The sequence below is a fragment of the Vidua macroura genome, chromosome 9 (genome assembly GCF_024509145.1).
Source record: "Vidua macroura isolate BioBank_ID:100142 chromosome 9, ASM2450914v1, whole genome shotgun sequence".
NCBI classification, from domain to species: Eukaryota; Metazoa; Chordata; class Aves; order Passeriformes; family Viduidae; genus Vidua; species Vidua macroura.
The window spans coordinates 17,893,458-17,912,687 of NC_071579.1; the positions used below are offsets into that span (position 1 = coordinate 17,893,458).

Consider the following 19,230-nt stretch of genomic DNA (forward strand, 5'->3'; position numbering starts at 1 on the left):
GTAGTAGTAGTTCTGTTTGCTTTAGTACTAGTAATTCTGTCGTGGTTCTGTCAGCTTTACTGGAATTGGATTGCTGTAACTAGCAGCAGAATTATTTTCTGGTGGTAAAATTCCTTTGGGTTTAAAAAAGCTAATGGAATTCATAACTGCTTTTGTATTTTTCAATCTGTATCCCAGAGCTGACTAGTTTAGGTTCTTAAACCAAACTAGCATTGGTTTCTGGCATTGGTTTCTTAAAAAAATACTAAGGCTATGATTTGCTACATTGCCCATTAGTTTTGCCAGTAGAGACTCTTAACAACCCTGGGAAGAAAATTTCACATATCCCTTCTTTTACCCTGTCCAGCTGCAAAGAAATCCTCTTAACTTTTGATAGCTTTACTTCATGAAAGAAAAGTTCTTCCCTGTCAGAGCCATGACAGGTGGGCTCAGCAGGCTGAATCACTCCTCCCCAAATGCTCCTTCCATCTTACTTGCTGCCTCTGTACAGATGAAAGATGCTGTGCTTCCCAGGTCGAATTTCATTAATGAATCTCCCAAATACTTGTCTAAGTGTACTCCTTAAATTAGATGAGATGTCTACCTGCACTGTGGCCATTGTGGATTATCACCCAGCTGGGACTGGTAAGCTTCCTGAAGCCTGCTCCACAATCTCCACACCATCCTGCAAACGCCAGGGCTTAGCACTTTTGCTCTTAGAAACACCCATCTGCAAGGGCATATGTTAGTAGTGAATTGGTTGCTCTCTCCCATCACTAGTAGAGAATATTCATGTTGCCATTGCTGGTTCAATTTCTTTAATTCTCCCAATTTTCCTAACAACTGTCTTAACATTTCAGGTGTGTCCAGAGCTACTGTGTCAGCAAAAGTTCTAAAAAGCTCATGGTAAAGTGTCTGCTTTCACCTCTCAGATTCAAGCTGATTAAATAGTGCCACGGGCAGTGAAGAACAATGAAGATCATTTAGATAAGCTGCAGGTAGGAAAAAATAATTGTACTCTAAAACAGTAATCTCTATATAGCCTCAAGAATTGTCAACAACTGGCCTCCAGTCTAGCTTGAAGATTTTGGTAATCTCACCACATGTTGCCCAAGCCTGAACAAGATTGCCTAGGCCACAGGTACATAACACTGGCCAAACTTCCGTATCTGGCCTGTTCTTACACTTCTGCTTCTGAACACCCATTACTGGTAATTATCAGACATAAAATATTGGAATAGTTGGAGTTTTTTCAGCCTTGTGTTCTTGATCTTAGGTTTTTATGTTTATCTCGTTTTTAGTGAGTCTGAAAAGGAGATAACTTCTGTCCTAATTGCACTGTGATAAGGAAAATCAGCAATTTTTACTGACCCTGGTCACCCAAGGGCATCCTTTTACAAAGAGACACCTCTGACACGTGGATCCATGTTGACTGACGTGATAGATGCAGCACTTGTAAAAGAAAGCAGCTTGGAGTTGCATATCTTTTAGTGGCAACTAAATGCAGAAAAGAGTTACAAGAGTGGGAGCAACAGGAGATTGTCAGTTAGTTGTGAAGTCAGAGTGAAAGTTTTATATATAATTTCACCCATTTGAGAGGCAGATGGTTCTGTTAGTAGCTATTCCTTACATATAGATCAGACTTCTAAAGACCTTCCTACGTCTGCTTTGGATAAAAGTATATAAAAAACCTGAACCCACGAGCTTTTGCCTTCAGTGTGCAGTCAGTATATTAGAAGGAAAAGGAGCTGTTACACCTGTGAAATTAAATTTGACTCAAAGATAGTTTAGGATTATAATGAAGGTGAAAGTTCAAAATATAGTGTGATATATGTACAAAGTGTATTGACCTGCTGTCTAACTTTTTTGTTCTTGCTTGAAACCTAAAATTTGGTTTCAAATAAAAATCACTTCCTACCAGTTCATATAATACAAGTATGTTACTGAATTCTGACTGAGGCAGTGCTGCTCAGAGACTGGGGGCCCAGGTCTGGCCAGGTCTGGCCTTTTGGCATGGGGTCAGGAGCATTTTGCAGGTTTCCAGACCACAGGCAATTCTGACTTTAGGGAAAGGTGAAGGAGGTGGGCACCTACCCTAGAGAAAGATTACAGGCAGCAAAAAAGCCAAGTGACAAATGAAAACTTTCTATTCCTTTTTAGCACTACTGGTCTTCTGATAAAATTTTCAAAATTTGAGATGAGTAGCAAATTTTTCAGCGAATCCAAGGGAACCAGAGTAGGGATGGTCAGCTTAGCAAGAGAAACTAAGGCACCAGGTAAGATGACAGCCTTGTGGGAGCAGAGATGGAGGGGTGAGGGGAGGGAGGAAGGCAGGCTGGCTCATGGAGGTGATCTGACTGGCAGCAGGGCATGCAGGGGAGGGAGAGACTGCTGCCTGTCAGGATGTATCCGGAAGCCATAAACTGGTGCTGGAATCATATGTCTGAAAAGAGAAGGGCAGAGAAGGAGAGCAGTAAAACTTTGGGTTTGGCATTGTGGGTGGCAGAGGGAAGAACAGGGCTCCTTCTGCACCCACCCTGCTTCTAGGTAGGGTGACCTGGCCAGAGCTCCAGGAATGAGGGTGGTTCGTTGTCTCTGAGTTCATGACATTATTAAAAAAAAAAAAAAAAAAAGGGAGAGAAGCCTAAATCTCTTACTGCTTGACTGGACAAACAAGAGCTTAACAACAAAGTCTTTCTACCTTCCCCCAAAAGCAGCTAATCTTCAGCCAAAGGCTTTTCCTGGGGCTTTTCTGGAGTCCACCTCTGCCCCGTGGGTGAGATCCCTGTCTCTGCTTGAGCCTGGCAGGGCAGTGAGAGTGCCGAGCACCTCTGAGCCGTGAGGGGGATATTGAGGAAGGAGGGAGCTTTGTGCCAGTTAATTAGCAGCACTTTGGTGGTTTCAGCCCACAGTAACCTTCACAAGACCTGCAGTGAAGGAGAGATATTTGGGGATATATGGTTGAGGCTGGAAGTCGATTTATTTGAGCTCTTCTTTCTTTGAGCATCGAGTTCATTGTTCTTCCAGCTCCCTTTAGAGACCATGCCATCATCTGTCCAGGCTGGGCAGCCTGGAGTCAAAAGGAAAGGAGCCTTTTGCCCATCATTGTCACATAAATCAGAGCCCAAATCTGTAAAATGTGAGAAAATGAGCGATTCGATTATCCATATGGATCACTCTGGATTTATTCCAGATTGCTTCATTAATAGCAATCAAAGACATCACTTTAATGGATTTTTTATCCTCAAAATTATGATCATGGGGAATTTGTTCTGGCTATTGGTTTTGAAAAGGCTTTTGATTCTCTTCAATAGCCTTAACTTATTTCAGATTTAGGTAACAGTAGGATTTGGTCTTAAATATGTTAGATAGGTCAATCTCCTTTATTCAAATCCACTGCTACGTTAAAACTAATGACCACAGTTTGAAGATGATTTATGTACTGAGGCTTAGACTGATACTTTTGCTGTTACAGAGGAGCCTTTGTTTTGGGAGAAGTCACTGTTTTTAAGGGAAAAGTCAGTGATGTTTTCCATTTTGCCCTTAGTTGTAGGATATGTTATTTTTTTAATGAAGATTTTCTTTAATGAAGATTATGCTGGAAGTCACTGAATGATGTTCATGTTTCTTCTTTGTTAATTGGGGTAAAACTCTTAAAGCCATTAGGTGATTTAAATGTAGCTCTATTTCAGCAATATCCTTTATTGGATCCCCCATTATCCTTTAAACATCTTGGTGTGCAAGGGGATAAAATTAGAATGAATTTGTTTGCTTTAAATTGCCAGCCTCTGCTTGATAAAACTATTAGCTATTTAGCTAATTGGGCTGCTCTTCCATTATCATTAATTGGCAGAATTGATACAATTAAAATGGGGGTTTTATCCAAAGTGTATGTGTTTTTGCTAGGTATTCCTATCAAGTTTCCTATCATGTTCAGGGAGTCTTACATTCTGCAATTAGTTTTGTTTTCAAGGTTAGAGGTAAATTCAAGATTGATTTTGAAACTCTGAAGCTTCTTACGGAGTCAGCTGGACTGACTCCTGCTAATTTTGTTGTTAGTTTTGTCTGCCTCGGTGCAACGTGTTTTGTGATTTAGGCAATTTGTGATTCAGCCCAGCGTTATGGGGCTGTGTGGAGTGTGGGGCAGTGCAAGCACGGACAGAGCACACCCGCTTTGCAGAGGGTCAGGGTGAGATTTGTCCCAGGCTGTGCCCAGCAAGGTGCTAAACACCCTCTATTCCCTGGCCCTCCAAGTATTTTAACACAGCCAGAACTTTTAAGCACACAGGCCCAGTGACACGTCAATTAGCTTACTCACACTAGTAAAGTTAAACAAAGGCTGCACTTGGTTGGGGCCACAGTAATCATCACCTTGTCAGTTTGAAGCTCCCACCGAATCCTTTGCAAAATAGCATCACTTTCAGCTTCCACCTTGGCTCTCAGCTGCTGCTGCCCTCCCTGTGAGCAGGGCAGGACACTGTTCGGAGGAGTTGCTCTGCCAATCCCCTTGTCGTGTGTCCAAAGCATCAAGAAACTGCCCCCTCTGCTCCTGCCATCCCTGGTGGACATGCCATCCCTTTTAGGCTGCTAGTACAAATCGTACCTCTCCCTTCTAACGCTATGATTCATGTCAGCCATTAGCCTCAAATAAATGAATGGGCTGAAAGAAAATTAAAATCAAATCACGCTTCTGTCAAAGGGAGGTCTTGTTGACAAGCAGGGCCTCTATTGCCAGAATTAGTCATCTGGGTCTGTCTTTTGCACCAGAGACTAAGAAAAGCAGAGGATGATTAATTGGGCAGGACCAGGAAGATGTTGCCCCTCCCCTACAGCTGGCCAGTGGGGGCAGTTTCTAAATCACACCATGAGGGCAGTGGTTACATCACTGAGCACCACCACTGCTGCTGCTTCACTTACACCGCAATTTTATGTGGTGCTGGGGTACCACATTTGTTCTTCACCACCCAAACATGCCCTTTTACTGTGATTTTCTTTACCTTATCTTGCAAGCCATGTAGAGCTGGGTCTATTGCCTTTTAAAGCTGCTTAAAATAATTTCTATCTAGAATATAAAATAGTTACATGCAAAATAATTTTTTTAAATGTTTTGTCTGTAAAATAAGTGCAACTATAATAATATATAATTTTAACTAAAAAAAAAATCAGGCTTTTTCCTGTAGACTCAATCCAGTACGTGTGTAACATGTTTGAACACTGGAGCAAACTTGATGCAATGCTGCCCTTCTTAATTCATTTGAGTCGTTGTCATTTTAGACTATACCAAAGTCATTTCATGAAACACATCATGCTTCATGGGTTAATCCTGATTTAGCTGTGACGCTTTGCTTTTGGGTATTATCTAAATTGTTTTGCCCATCTCTTCTTCATTCATTTTGTCTGTCATGAATATCATTCTACACACATTTCACTCATACATTTATTTGTATTTAAATTATGCATCTCTTTAAGGAGATAGACCCATCAAGTGATACACTACCTGATGGCACAAAGAATGAGGCATTGTTTACTTTTGCATAAAAAGCCATGAAGATGGAGCACACAGTTTATAGGATACTAATGAATTATTTGGATGGTTGATCTTAAGTCAGACTCAATCCAGCTAAGCTTGGTAGCCAATGCATTTGAAATGTAATGGATAATAGTCCAAGAGCCAAATACATTGCAGGTCTAGCTTGCACGGGTTGGTCCTTATTGACAACCTTATTGAGGCACCTTTGCTCTGAGTGGCTGGGGAAGTAGCTCATCACAAGCTCACGGGCTTCCTTCTTGCCACTGCAGGAACAGAGGCTGGCTTTGGACAAGGCTCTGGGCCTTGGACACTCCTTCTGGGGAGACAGAGAGCACCTGAGTCTCTGGGGTCACAACCTAGCATGTTTCATGAGCACTGAATGAATTCACTGGAATGAAAGTCACCTTGGGCTGAGGAGCCTGTTGCAGCTCCTTCAGAAAGAACGAGTACTCCCACAGTGCAGTTAGAAACCCCACACTCCCACAGACTCCCCATGACTCAGGGAAAAGGAGGAGGGAGCAGAAACAGAACCCTTAGAGTAAAGACTACCTCACAGCACTAAATGCACTGATCTTGTGTTGTTTGTATTTCTGAATTAATTGCAGTAAATAAGGAGCACCATAGTGGGTAAAACTCAAGTGAAGGAGATGAGAATCAAGCCCAGGCAGAGCACAGGAGCTGCAATGCAGGAGCCAGTCCTCCCTGTGCAACCTTTAAGGTATATTAGGGCTAAAACCTCCTTCCTGCTAGTGTTGCTATTTATTTGCTTCCATATCAGCTCTGAATTTGGCTTATTGTCACCAGTAAAGAGTCCAGAATCGGGGACATCCTGGGTTGAAACGTTACTGTGGCATACAATGCCTCCTCCTCATTTGAAAGTAGAGATATAACTCTGTATGTCATTAACTAAGACAATAATAAATTAATACAATAGCCAAGTAATAGTGCTGTAATGCTTTCATGTATGAATTGGAATGTGAATACTGAGCTTTTCATTTCATGGTTGAAAAATACATGAGTTGACCCAAATATTAATTTCTGTATTTCAATCATTTACATATTATGGGTCAATAATAATTTCTTGCACAAATGACTTTTCAAATGAGAAGCAGTATATTGTAATGGTCTATCATATTTACAAACATCTCATTGTTATCCTAACTTAGCACTTAGTATTTAAAATATACTGGACAAGATATTGTTTGCCAAATACAATATAAAACTGGGTCATGTAAAATTCAGATACTATTTTCTTTTATCCATAATTTATAATATTCATAAACCATGGAGTGGCAGGCCTCTGCCCCTGGCAGGCCCACACCCCCACTTTGGAATGGGCATCGTTTTCCAGCAACAGTTTAGGAGACCTGACACTTCTTTCTGCTCTTTACTGACCTTAAAAATCTCACCCCTTTGAGCAGCAATCCCTCTGAAGATCCAGCACTGTCAGAAGAACTAATGGTCGGAGGTTTGAGTTTATTACATCCCAAGATTTCTTTACAGCATGCAATGACATCCAACAATGGATGTCTTTTTTCAATTACTTTGCAAAGCTAAAATAGTATAAATAATCTTGGGTTTTGCTTACTGGTATTGAACTTAGTCCATCATTTTGGGCTGTTCATTGTTTCATCATATTCTACGCCTTTATTAGCCAACATATTCCAGCAGAAACCTTTTGTCTTAGAGTAAATGTGTTCAAGTGTTCAAGTACTGAATTAATCAGGGACTAGTGCAACATATATATGCTGCCCAGCAAGATGAATTTACACATCTGCCTTTTCCCCTAATTATAATTCCAGAGGTTGAATGTCAACAGCATATGGGTATATCCTCAAAGAGGCATGCAAACACACACATACAGGCACACACACTGTACATTAATCTCTCTTGGCTTATCTGTTGCTGTCTTTAATTTGTATACTTCAAAATTGAGTGGTGAGGTCATTTATTAGACTGTTTCTGTGAATTTTATGTAGTGATAAGAAAGCAGTAACATGCAATTTGTTTTTATAGGACTCACTTTTGTAAGTATGATCTAATGTTTTCTTCCTTTAACTGAACAGTGAGGAAGAGGTGATTTCAGAGCTAACTGAGAGTTAACTGGCTACGTTTCAACTGTCACCATTGTCTTAAATCTACATAGAGAGTGGAGAGAGCCAGAGAGGTGTAAGTACAGCAGGACGATGGGAAAAAAAATGTTTGTAAGTAGAAATTTCTCCTCAGAGCAAATTTTTCCAGTTTGTCTTAATTTTTTCTTTCCCTATTTTTTAAACACAATGTGTGATGGAGACGATTGTTATTATCCAAAGGACCTGACTTGCTGGCTCACTGCATCTCTGTTTATGAAATGCCATAACAAAAGTGAGCTCACGCTTGTGTGCTTCCAATGCGTGATGTTCCTGTGTGCCAGATGGGCACTTTCATGACTGTATGAGCGTGGATTATTTCATTTCCTACATCTGGGACTCCAAATGGCTGCACAGAATGCCACAGGAGAGAGGAACAGATCTTCAGCTGGGGAAACCTACCTTCACAGGGGAACCAGCTACATCAGAGGGGATGAGGCAGAAAAGCCCCAAGTGATATCTGAAAGTTCACATAAATCAGGGCCATAAGGGAAACCTTTAGAACCAGGAACAAGACAAAAATAAACAATAACTAATGTTGGATGTCAGCTGTGGAGAGGGGGGAGGGAAAATAAACCATAAGCAGTTTCTTGTCTGGCCACAGAAGATGTGTTTGGAATGCTGTTTTGTATTTCAGCTCAGAAACTCTGCAGTGACCTTCAGATATTGCTGGGTATTACAAGTTCTACAGATAGCCAGAGAGAAATATTCCAAGGAGAGATGGCATATACTGTGCCATGCTAGTTAATGTTGTGTGCATACTGCTCACAGCCCGTTCCCGAGCTGTGACCAGGCAGCCTTGGTACAACAGTGTGGAGTCCTACAGTAATAGTCAGGGATTCTAGTTAGTTATAATGATGTTGCAGGATTTGGGATAATTAGTTGTTTGTTTGTAGCATAAGAGTGCTTTCTTTGTTTTTTTTTTTAAGCTCAAAATGAGAGCAGATCCTCAGTATAGTGAGGATCTGGCTCACTACACTTTTGCAGAGTATGTTGCATTTCAGAGCCAGCAAACAGGAGGAGATGGGGAGAAGAATTAGTTGTAGCAGAAAAAAATATAGTTAAGTCAGTGACTTTCTTAAGATGAAAGAGAACAAACCCCCAAAAGAGAACAAATGAAAAAAGTAATGAACAAAAAGAAAGTAAGAGCTTGTGACACAAAGTAAGAAAAATAAACAGCAGTTGATTTAACTATTTTGCATAAGATATTTACAAACCACAGCATATTACTGTTTGCTTTATGCATTTTCACATCCTGCTCAGTTTAAAGCAGTAATTTTCTGCAAGGACAACAGAGGGAAAAAAATGCTTTACACTGCTTATATTAATTACATTTTTTCATTACCCGTCATGTTTTCTACAGGCTTGTGTATTATTACTGTAAAATGTAATGAAACAGAAAAAGAAAAAAAGAATGGACTTCTGGGAAATTTTCCAATTCTTGAAATGCAATGTTAATTGAGTGCTATTTTTAGGTCATCACAGATAGAACTGAACCCATTGCCATCAGAGCACAGAATGGGGACAGCCCAGGTGCAACACAAACTGGGTGAGGGAATCAGTTTCTACTAATGGAGAAAAAGAGAGAAACTAACTCACCAGAGGGGTGGGTTCAGGGCAGTTTCTATTTCTTGATGTAAAGTTCTCAAAGCAGAAATGAAAGGGAAGGGTGCAGAGCTGGCAGGGATCCAGGACCCACCATGCCCAACCGTGGTCACTCCTGAAGGAGATCCACTGACTTCTGAATCAGGAGGGCAGAGTAAATGAGAGGCTCTGTCTGGTTTTGTGGCTGACTTTCAGCTCTGGGAGGGAGGGCACTCTGGTAGCCGACATGAAATAAAGTCTCCCAAAATGTATCAGAAATCCCTTTAATTTATAGATCTCTTAAAAGGCTGCCAAAAAATCAATTATTTTAATTTGTATATCGTGCAGGCATGGACTGATTCAAGTTCTTTTGAAGTATTTTTAAACAGTCATTGCACAAAGGCATCCTCTTTCCCATATGCAAAAAGAAATGAATTGAAAATCAGAATTTCTCACAATCATTTTGATTGGAAGAATAGTGCAATTCACATGGGATTCTGCAAGCAAATCTGAGTCCCCTCACTCAGTCTGTTAACTGGGTACCTTTACTGTCAGTCTCAAGAATCAGTGTAGCTCTACTGCTCCTTTTATTATCTGCCTCCTCTCCCAAAGAGTGTAGGGAAACTGAAATAACCCCTGATATTTCCCCATAACAGGGGAAATAGTTCCTGGCACTTGGGAGTGGTTGGAGGTTCCCTTTGAAACAGAAGTGGAAAATCGTCAGTGTGCACTTACCAAGGCCAGAATCACAGAATCACAGAATCTGCTGGGTTGAAAGGATCATCAAGTCCAACTTCTGACTCTGCACAGGACATCCCCAAGAGTCACACCATGTGCCCAAGAGTGTTGTCCAAATGCTTCTTGAGGTCTGTCAGGCTGGTGCTGTGACCACTGTCCTGGGGAGCTGTTCCAGTGCCCGGCCACCCAGTCAACCCCTGGGTGAAGAGACTTCCCCTCTCATGAAACAACTGGAGACCATTCCCTTGGGTCCTGTCACTGATCACCACAGCACAGAGATCGGTGCCTGCCGCTCTTCTTCCCCTCAAGAGGAAGTTGTGACTGCAGTGAGGTCTGCCCTCAGTCTCCTCTTGCCCAGGCTGACCCCAGCTGCTCTTTACATGACTTTCCCTCCAGACACTTCACCGTCTTCATAGCTCTCCTTTGCATGATCTCTAATAGTTTCATATCCTTTTATATTGTGGTGCCCAGAACTGTACACAACTGTACACTGGTGTGGCCACACCAGTGACCTCTGTGAAAGAGGAGAGAGCATCCCACTTGCAGGAAGCCAATCTCCACAAAGCTGTTCATTCTCTGCAGAGCACTGCACTGCTATAAAAGCAAGAGCCTCACAGCCATTCTAAATGGCAGTGTAGCATGTTTTGGAACAACTGAGATTAACCCAGCTTTCTACCTGCTTTGGCCCCATCTCAGAAAACAATCATGATCAGGTGGTAGAATTACCAAACCAGTTCTCTTTGTTTTAGTGTTAGTGGAGATTTGCTAACCAGCCTCTAGGTATGAGACAACCCTACACTCATTCTGACCCAGGTCATCAGAGACATTTATGGCAGGATTCTAAACAAAGACACTTAATCACCCAAATTCCCAAGATTATCTGGGATCTTTTACCTTGGTACAAACAGCTTGAATTCTGGCCTTTTCTTTATTCATTAGAAGGTGTTTTTTGGGTTGGTTTTTTTGTTTGCTTGTTTGTTTTTTGGTTTTGTGGTTTTTTGGGGGGTTTGTTTTGTTTTGTTTTTGTTTTTGTTTTTGTGGGTTTTTTTGGGTTTTTGGGGTTTTTTTTTTCCTGTGGGTCTGTGAGTCACTTGAAGGTCCAGGCTCATCCTTTTTCCAATCTCAGCTCAAGAATCCTAACTGTGCCCAAGTGCCACAAGAAATACAAGGCATCAGTAGTGCTCCCTTGAGTGTGGCTCTCCTTGATCTATGCAATAGCATGTGCATCAGGTACCTATCAAGAGCATGTCTTCACTTCTTGCCTATCTTCAATTCTCTACCCTTAATTCTACTTCCCTTAAGTCACATAACCTGTGACTTAATAAAAATACCCCCTCAGTGTATTTCAGATGTGTCTTCCCACCTATTCTGCAGGAGATACGGCAATGGTATATAAGTGTTATGGATTTGCCTGACAAGGCTTAGATGGATAAAAAAAGCAAAGCAAAACACAAACTGAAGAGTTGGTTTGCTCTCCAAACATTTCTAGTGCTAAGGTAGAAGTGATAAGTCATAAACATAAGCCAACATGATTTTCTCTTACCTGACACATTGAATTAAGGCTGTTGTGTTCAAACACTTAGAGCAAAATTGACAAACACTTCCTTTTAGGAATGTTGCAGCAAAGGTGTTAACAAGGCACACACTGCCCTGCACTAGCACACAAGGTATGTGAACTGTGATATTCTTGTTGCAAATCAAGAAAGAAATCCTGCTCCTTCTGACTTTGCTTTTCGTGCCTCCAGCGGTGGTGCCAGCATTTGGACTTCATTTAGTCAAGCCAAGTCGCCCCAGCCTGTTGCAACCTCACCATGGGCCTTAGCTCATTATTGGCTTGTCAGCACTAATACTTCATCAAGACCAATCTCAAACCTGGCAGCTATCCCTACATGTGTATCTCACCATGACAGACCCCTTTTTGTATTTAGATTAGTTATTCCTCTTTGCTAGGAAATTGGTCTGGATCCACAGCCCTCCGATTGGGAGTCACAATATTTTTCCATAAAGGACCCAGTTTTGTTCTTTCAGAATTATTTGTTTTTCCTTAGCACCCGAAGTTGTTCTGATAGGCTGCAGTCCAAAAACAGCAAGGCTCCTTTGCAGGCCAGAGCAGGTAAACTTTTTTTGTAGCGGGATGACAGGAGCAAGTGTTGGAGAGTATAGAGGGAGCAAAGGGAGCCATGAAACCACAAAGTCTCCTGAAGCTTGGGCAGCCTGACCCAAGCCAGCTGGATCCCACTACACCACCCCTAGGGAATGGCTCCTATGTGAGCCAGCCCCTTCACTGCTCCAGCTGCTGAGGAAAGGGCAATAAATTTGTTAATTCCAAGTAAACTCATTGAATAAATCAGGAAGTCAGTATTCCAATGGCAATTCAGACTTGAGATAATGTCTTAAGAGACAAGCAGTCACTGGTTTCCATGGGAATTTTGCCATATCCGTCACCAGGACAAGGATTTAATCTATGGGAGTTTTCATTTTTTTCAACTTGATTAGCTGGCACCTGTCCTCTACTGAAAGACAGTCACAGTGAACCTGAAGAATTGTGGTAATAAGCTGGTCAAGGAGACTTTGCAGGATGGACCTGAGGAGGCTGCAGTCATTTGACTGGATCAATAGGTGGGATTTCATCAGAGAGAAGGGGTTCAAATATCACTGAAAATTTCACTTCAGTGTGTTTGTTTTCTGTTTCAGCTGTGTTGGGAATGGCCTGTAGATTCAAACTGTGACTCAGAGCAGGAGAAATGAGGAGCCATTAATTCTTACTAAAAAAATGCTATTCCAGGCCATAGCCCTAACATAAATGAATTTGGCATGTTCAGAGTGGACCATCGCTTCCATGATGAAATCAATGGATATAATTCAGCTTTGGTCAGATGAGGCCTCACGCATGCAGACCATGCATCAAATGTTTATTATTGTTATTATTAGTGCTTTCAAAGAGTTCAGTTTTCTTGATCCAAGGAAACAGTAGGCAGCAGTGCTTAAATATGTTTCAGGCTCTGGAATTTTCAAAAACCCTTGTGCTCTAAATTCCCAATGACAACATGGAGCCTAGAAGCTTTAAAAATCTGAAGTAGGTACTGATCTGTATTCAGGGGAGCTCGTGTATTTGTGGAAATCTGCCTCTAATTTTTTCAGCAGCCCTGTCGTTCTGGGTCACATTAGGGACCATGAACACATCACTTGACACTACTCTGCAAACTCTTCTCCTTTGCACAGCTGTGGGTAAAACAGAGAGATGTATTATGGCTCTCAGCTAAGAGGAAGATGCCATAAGCAATGATGTGTTAGCCAGGATGTTAGAAGATGCCATTGTATACATCAGATGCAGAACCCAATTAGCTGGGGTAATTGCAGTTTCTGATTTAAAGGTTTTTGCAGCTTATGAAGCTTCCCACCCTTCTTCTCAGCCTCTGTGTCATCCCTGCTGAGGGTCTGCACTGCTGCAGTGAAGAAGCCCATCTAGACAGCATGGCCTGCATGCACGGGCTCAAAGGCTTTGCCTGCTACAGTATTGGCACCCAACTCACATCACAGCCAGGACGACTCAGATGCTAAACTGGCTGTCCATGCTCACACATGAGCCTTTGAAAAGAAAATGTACGTGGACCAGCTCCTGAATGCTTTTGTAGATATGCCAGCACATGACCTGTGTGGTGCCCTTGCAGTCCTACTTAGACTAAATTTGCAAGTAGGCAGTGTTCTCCCCCAAGACGATGGACATTTGTCATCTAATTGATTAAATCTGTGTTATCCAAGAGGGTGTTCCCAGCCAAACAGTGAAATGCTTCTAAAGCATTCCAGAACAAATCCCAGGATGACCTGTGCTGCACCCACACAGAGCTGCTCTGACCCTGCACTCCAGCCAGTCTGGGAAGTAAGGTGGGCTTCAGAGCAATCAGCTCTGGGCATCAGGGATTCTGTAATAACATAAAAAAGTGGCTAACTCTCCACTCCCTTTTCCTGGTTGTATGGTGTGAAATGCTGCTGAATCCAGCGAAATTGCACTGTTATAAAACTCAGATACAACAGAGCAGGTAAATATCTCAATATATATAATATTGATAAAGTTCATAATGTCAATGCCAAGAGAGTCCAGAACAGAACTGGCCTCTTGTATTTGCTTCAGTAGATTGCACTTTAGCACTATTATTTTCATCAGTTTTTTGTTACTTTGTCATTTTCCTGGGTATCATCAGAATAAAGCTCATCTCCCAACTCCTCAAACCCAAGCATATCCCTCTCAGTTTTGGGGTTGGGATAAAGAGTACCATGCCTATATTATACCCTTTGAAATGGAGCACTTTGCACAAAAGGCCTACCAAGTTCCCATCAGAAGAGTTAGTTGAAGACTGGGGAACTGGAAACACTGGCTGCAGCTAATTTCTTTTTTTCTCTTTGTTAACCCACTTTGTCCAAACACTATGAACATTTGGTGCATTTAGTTCTAAATATGTCAAATTCTCCTTTAGGGAAAAATTTCAAAAACCTAAAATCATCTCTTAAGATCAAAATCATTGCCTGAGCTCAAAATTACTCTTCTCTACACAAATAAACCACACACACATACTTATGTGCTTTGTCTGCACTGTAGGAATTGTCCTGGGATAGCACTGTGCTGTGTCGGTGGAGCCCTGCTAAAAAGCCTGGCTTTCTGATAATGAGAGAGAGCTGCAAATATTAACACATCGTTGTGGGCAGTGGGAAGCAAGAATGATTATCCCAGAATATAACAAATCTAAAAATAAATTGCCTTCACTTTCACTTATTGCACACTGATGGGGGTAAAACAACTTTAATTAGTGTAACAGGACAATAGCAATGGAATTGGCTTGGTTGCAAGATTTTTGCAGGATGACACTGATGGTATTACTATCCAACTTCAAAGATTTGGAAAGATGTGGCTGCTAACACTGGAGAATAGAAACCTGTTTTTCATCAACTAGGCTGGCCTGACAAATTAAGTCTGTGGAGTCATTAGATTAAGATAAGAGCTTATCTCCTAGACTGACATTTATTCAGAGGTTTTTATGCTGCTCAGCTAGTAATTAGTGCAGTTGAATTTTTAACACTGCTTTCTCCAGTCATTTGACAAATTTGAAATATATACAGTTTCGATTTAAAAAAAACCAACTAAAATCCAAGAATACAATATTATTAGCTTGGAAAGGTTTTAAGAAGGGTTGAGATGATGCTAAAAATCTTCAAGGAGGTCAGAAGTGCTTCTGCCGTTGACTCATTTCCATACACAGATTAAGAGGCTCCATAAACTAAATTTTTAGGCACTAAGCAGCAGATATCTGTAGCAAATCTGTAATTTCTTTCACACCCATCCATTTTGTAATTCTGCTGCTTTAGAGGGGCAGGAATATGTTGCAGGCTGTGGGACTGCTCATTAACCCTTGTCTGCCTCCTTCAGCACTCAGATTAGGATTCAGGTGGGGGCAGTTTCTAAAGGAATCTTCTCTCATATGGCTGATTTAATGGGATAAGGTTTATTTTTCCTGTCCTAATTTTCTTGTAATAACAGATGGATTGTTCCACAGTAAACCAATGCATTACTTTTGGACACGTGTTTTTAAATTGCTTTCGACTAACAAGTATCACTTTTTTTAAACAGTTCATTTTGAGTAACTGAAGATCAGAATTGGATTAATAATTAGTGATTAAATGGATGACTATTTGTTTATGAGCTTTGACAGGTTTGTTACAGCTACATCCTGTTGCAGCATTTGTTTTGTCCAAAGTGCAGCCATCTCAGCATCTATGGTTGTTACCTTTAGAAAAACACAGACTAGAGGAGTTCATGGTAGTAAATTGTGGTTCATCCAACTGCTTTAGTTCTGTGATTACTGGCTTTCACAAAAACAACAACAAAAAAGACTGCTGGTTTACATTTTACACCGTACTGCCAAGACCCTGAACTCTGTGGACTCAGGGCCAGGGCCAGCAGCTGCAGAGGGTGACACATTGTCACTCACCTGCACTCCTGAGCTTGATGCAGCAATGGTAGAGCAGGACACAGGCTCTCAGGCTGACTGGGACCAGGATCTGCATGCTGGTTTTCCACGTTCCTTTCTGTGGGTTTTCGTGGCATTTATATAGCCCCAAAGCATGAGAGGAGTTTTAGCATCTCATAAGTACAACAGGTACTTATGAGTACTTATGGGTACTTATGACTTTCTATGGTTGGAATGCCATGAATGGGAAGTAAGGCACAAAGCAGGGAGTTATTTCAGATCTTTGTACAGGCAGGAATGAAACCCTGGTGCTCTCTACTTTCTGAGCCAGGCTCTTGACCTAAACCTGCCCTGACTCCTGTTTCAATGCAGATGCTTTCAGGCCTCTGTGTCTGCTAAGGCCCTTGATACTTCCCATTGGAGATGTGAAACCCTATATATTTTGCATATATTTAATATATGTGTAAAATTCAAGCTGTGTGACAATCTCTGCCATTGGACACCCCACCATTCCTGGTCTGGAAGTGAGATCTCAGCTTGTGGTCAGGAGTGCCTAGAGGTAGAGATGGAGACAATATTTTTGCTCATAAAATTGCTTGTAAATGGAAAGAAATTTGCATTAAGTGGAACCATTTGCATCAATCCCCCAAAAGCTTGAAGTACTGTTTTGCTCTCTAAATTTCATCTGTTAATGCTGCCTTTGTTGTCAACAAGGTCAAGAATCCTGCATAATTCCCCATATATATCTCACTTCCCAGCAGAGAGAAATGAAACCCCTTCCTGGACCTTGGATGAGCATGAGGGAAAGACCCAATTTCTGATGCCTATAGGGAGGAGCATGGCCTCAACAGAGGAAGAAGGAGGTGTTTAAATTCAAACTTCCCAGGATTTGTGGCAGCAGCATCCCTATTTTCCTATATTGTTTTACTTTCTTGTGTTGTGCACTGCTGTGTTGTGCATTGCTGCAGAAGCTGGATAGTGTCAGCTCTACTCTGGCAAGTTTCACCTGTTGAGCTGTTAGACTAAAGGGGAAAAGTTGCCATCGCCCAGACACACCAACAGAACCAAAGAAAGTCTTCACCTCTGGGACAAAACCCAGCTATGTGAAACTATTAACATCTCCTTTTGATGGGCTGGAGATTACAGCATAGAGGTCTCTTGATGTTGTCTGTCACAGCTGTCTATCAACAGTGCTGGCTCATGGGGCAGTTCTCTGGCCCCACAGCCTTTTCACACCTACCCTGCTGCCACCACCCTCGTGTAGCTCCATGAGACATAGCACTGACTTGCCCTCTTGCCTTCAGCCAACAATTTAAAGACGATTGCTGCTTGATGGTGCACGCAAATAAATTAATAGTCTTTGTTCTGGCCAAAGTGTCTTGAGCCTGAGACCTTCAGTGGCCCCACACAAAGCCAAGGAGTGACAGAAGCACTAGCAAAAGAGAAGTCCAAACAGGTCAAGGAAAGGGGCATTGCAGACTAATAAAACCTGTTACTACACAGAGAACTTTGCTCAACTTCTGATGCCAGAAAAGACAGCCTAGACTGGCAGGTAAATCTCCCTGAAAATAGCAGAAATCAAGGTTTGACCAAGGTTAGATGGTTAGACCAACCATATTTATCCCAGGTTACTTAATAAATATGGAAATACTGTAAAAAGAGAATTGGAGATTTTACAGAAGGAAGGTGTCATTGAATGGCAATAACAGTACAACGATGCTTTAGTCTGCCCTCCATTTTTCAGTGTCCTGCTCTCAGGGTGATGGTTGCTCTTCAGCATTTAGCCAAGGTCAGACAGGTGAGAGAGATTTTTTTCTGAAGTTTCTAGTGTTTCTAATAATTTTTTTAAATTATAGTAAAGGGCAATAACTTTTTTTAACTAGCAAATACATTTTTAGTGTCACCAGAAAATGGTGCCTGTGAATTTGGATGTTTCTCTGATTTTTTTATGATTGCTTTTGGCTTCTAAGTTTGGTGCAAGGGGTAGCCATGTCCCAGAAAAAAATATGCTTGCCCTTTAACTGAATTCCATAGGCTGAAATTTATCCATGGTAAATGTTTCAGAGTACAGTAAATTATGCAGGAGGTTCCACACAAACATCCTTTACTCTCAAAAATTAAGGTAAGCACTCAGTAGCACAAGTACATGGTATAGCCATCCAATTGTTTGTGTTTCCCCCAGGAATTCAAGACTTTTCACAAATAACTACACTTTGCAGTTCCATAACACAAGTGCTGTGACCCCACAGAACAACCACAAAGGTAGGGTAAACACCTCTCGTTCTATTTTATAGGTTCTTAGCACTTATGAAATGCAAGCTCAAGGCAGGCTGTGAGGACCATCTACCCTTAGAGAAGTCTTTCTGGAAGGCCAAAGGAAATTATTTGCTGAAATATCAGTGGTAAGTCAAGCAGTCAGTGGCCAATGCAGCCGTTGGGTTGGTGGGTTCCCTTGCTCCATGGTAAAGTCCCACTGCAATAGCCCAGCCTCTCCCTGGTTTGTTTTTCTGTTTTATGTTATTCGTTAAACCCTTTGCTGTGACATGCCATTGCCAGTGTGCCAAATCCTGCGCAAATCATATCCTCTGTTCTTCTGTTGCAGATTTGTGAGATAATCTATTATAGATTAATCATTTCAGTCTTATATATGGTGCAATGTCAAAAATAAATTTGGGTTATGAAGTTGGAGGGGAGCCACTTGGGGGTCGTGTGCTCTCACTGACGCTCCTTATTTGACTTTGAAAACAGCATCATGACAAGATTTTTGAAGCTGATTGTTACTCCATGGAATCCAAATCATAAGGTAAAAAATGCTGTGGAGTAAGTTTCCATCTTCACAAATATTAGCTCAGTGTTGAACTGTAAACGATTTTCAAGCTATTGCCTTCCCTCTCCTCACAACATGAAACATATCTGGGCCGATCCATTACATCTCTTTAGAATATAAGATGGCAGAAAAATAGAATAAAAAAAAATCCAACCTCTTTAAATGACTGAATATCTGCTGGAGATGGAGGTATCCAACACAGAAAAATAATACAGGCCAGGAACACAGCCAAATATACTGTAAGAAAATATTAATTTGCATAATTTTAAATATTCTCTAACATTTCATAAGATCTCAAGTGTTTAACAGTGAGTAATTTGTCTAATACTGCAGTTCTTGTTGCCCTCCCAGCTGAATCACAGTAAGTCCTTGGTGTCTCCAAACCAGAGCAAGGATTAGTGCATACAGAGTCACTCTCCTCCTTAGCTTCCAGGTCTCTTCTGCAGGACGGGAAGATCCACAATCATCTCTGAATTAGGA

At 41.4% G+C, this 19,230-nt stretch overlaps 1 protein-coding gene across 15 annotated transcripts in view; it reads left to right on the plus strand.

Moving 5' to 3' along the window:
• Window positions 1-19,230, plus strand: part of LOC128811770 (uncharacterized) — a 499,902-nt gene that overhangs the window by 469,555 nt on the left and 11,117 nt on the right. For 9 of the 15 annotated variants that reach the window (XR_008438457.1, XR_008438456.1, XR_008438459.1 and 6 more), the window contains one exon: window positions 840-925. Coding sequence is in view for 1 of the 15 variants with exons in the window: in XM_053985657.1 (XP_053841632.1) it covers window positions 18,218-18,325; window positions 18,672-18,726 (163 nt within the window). In the remaining 14 variants the exon portion in view is untranslated. Of the gene's footprint in view, window positions 1-839; window positions 978-2,139; window positions 2,256-6,114; window positions 6,228-7,575; window positions 7,679-16,687; window positions 17,476-18,217; window positions 18,326-18,671; window positions 18,727-19,230 lie in introns of those variants that run through there. The other 6 variants (XR_008438465.1, XR_008438467.1, XR_008438470.1 and 3 more) reach the window with 5 other exon arrangements.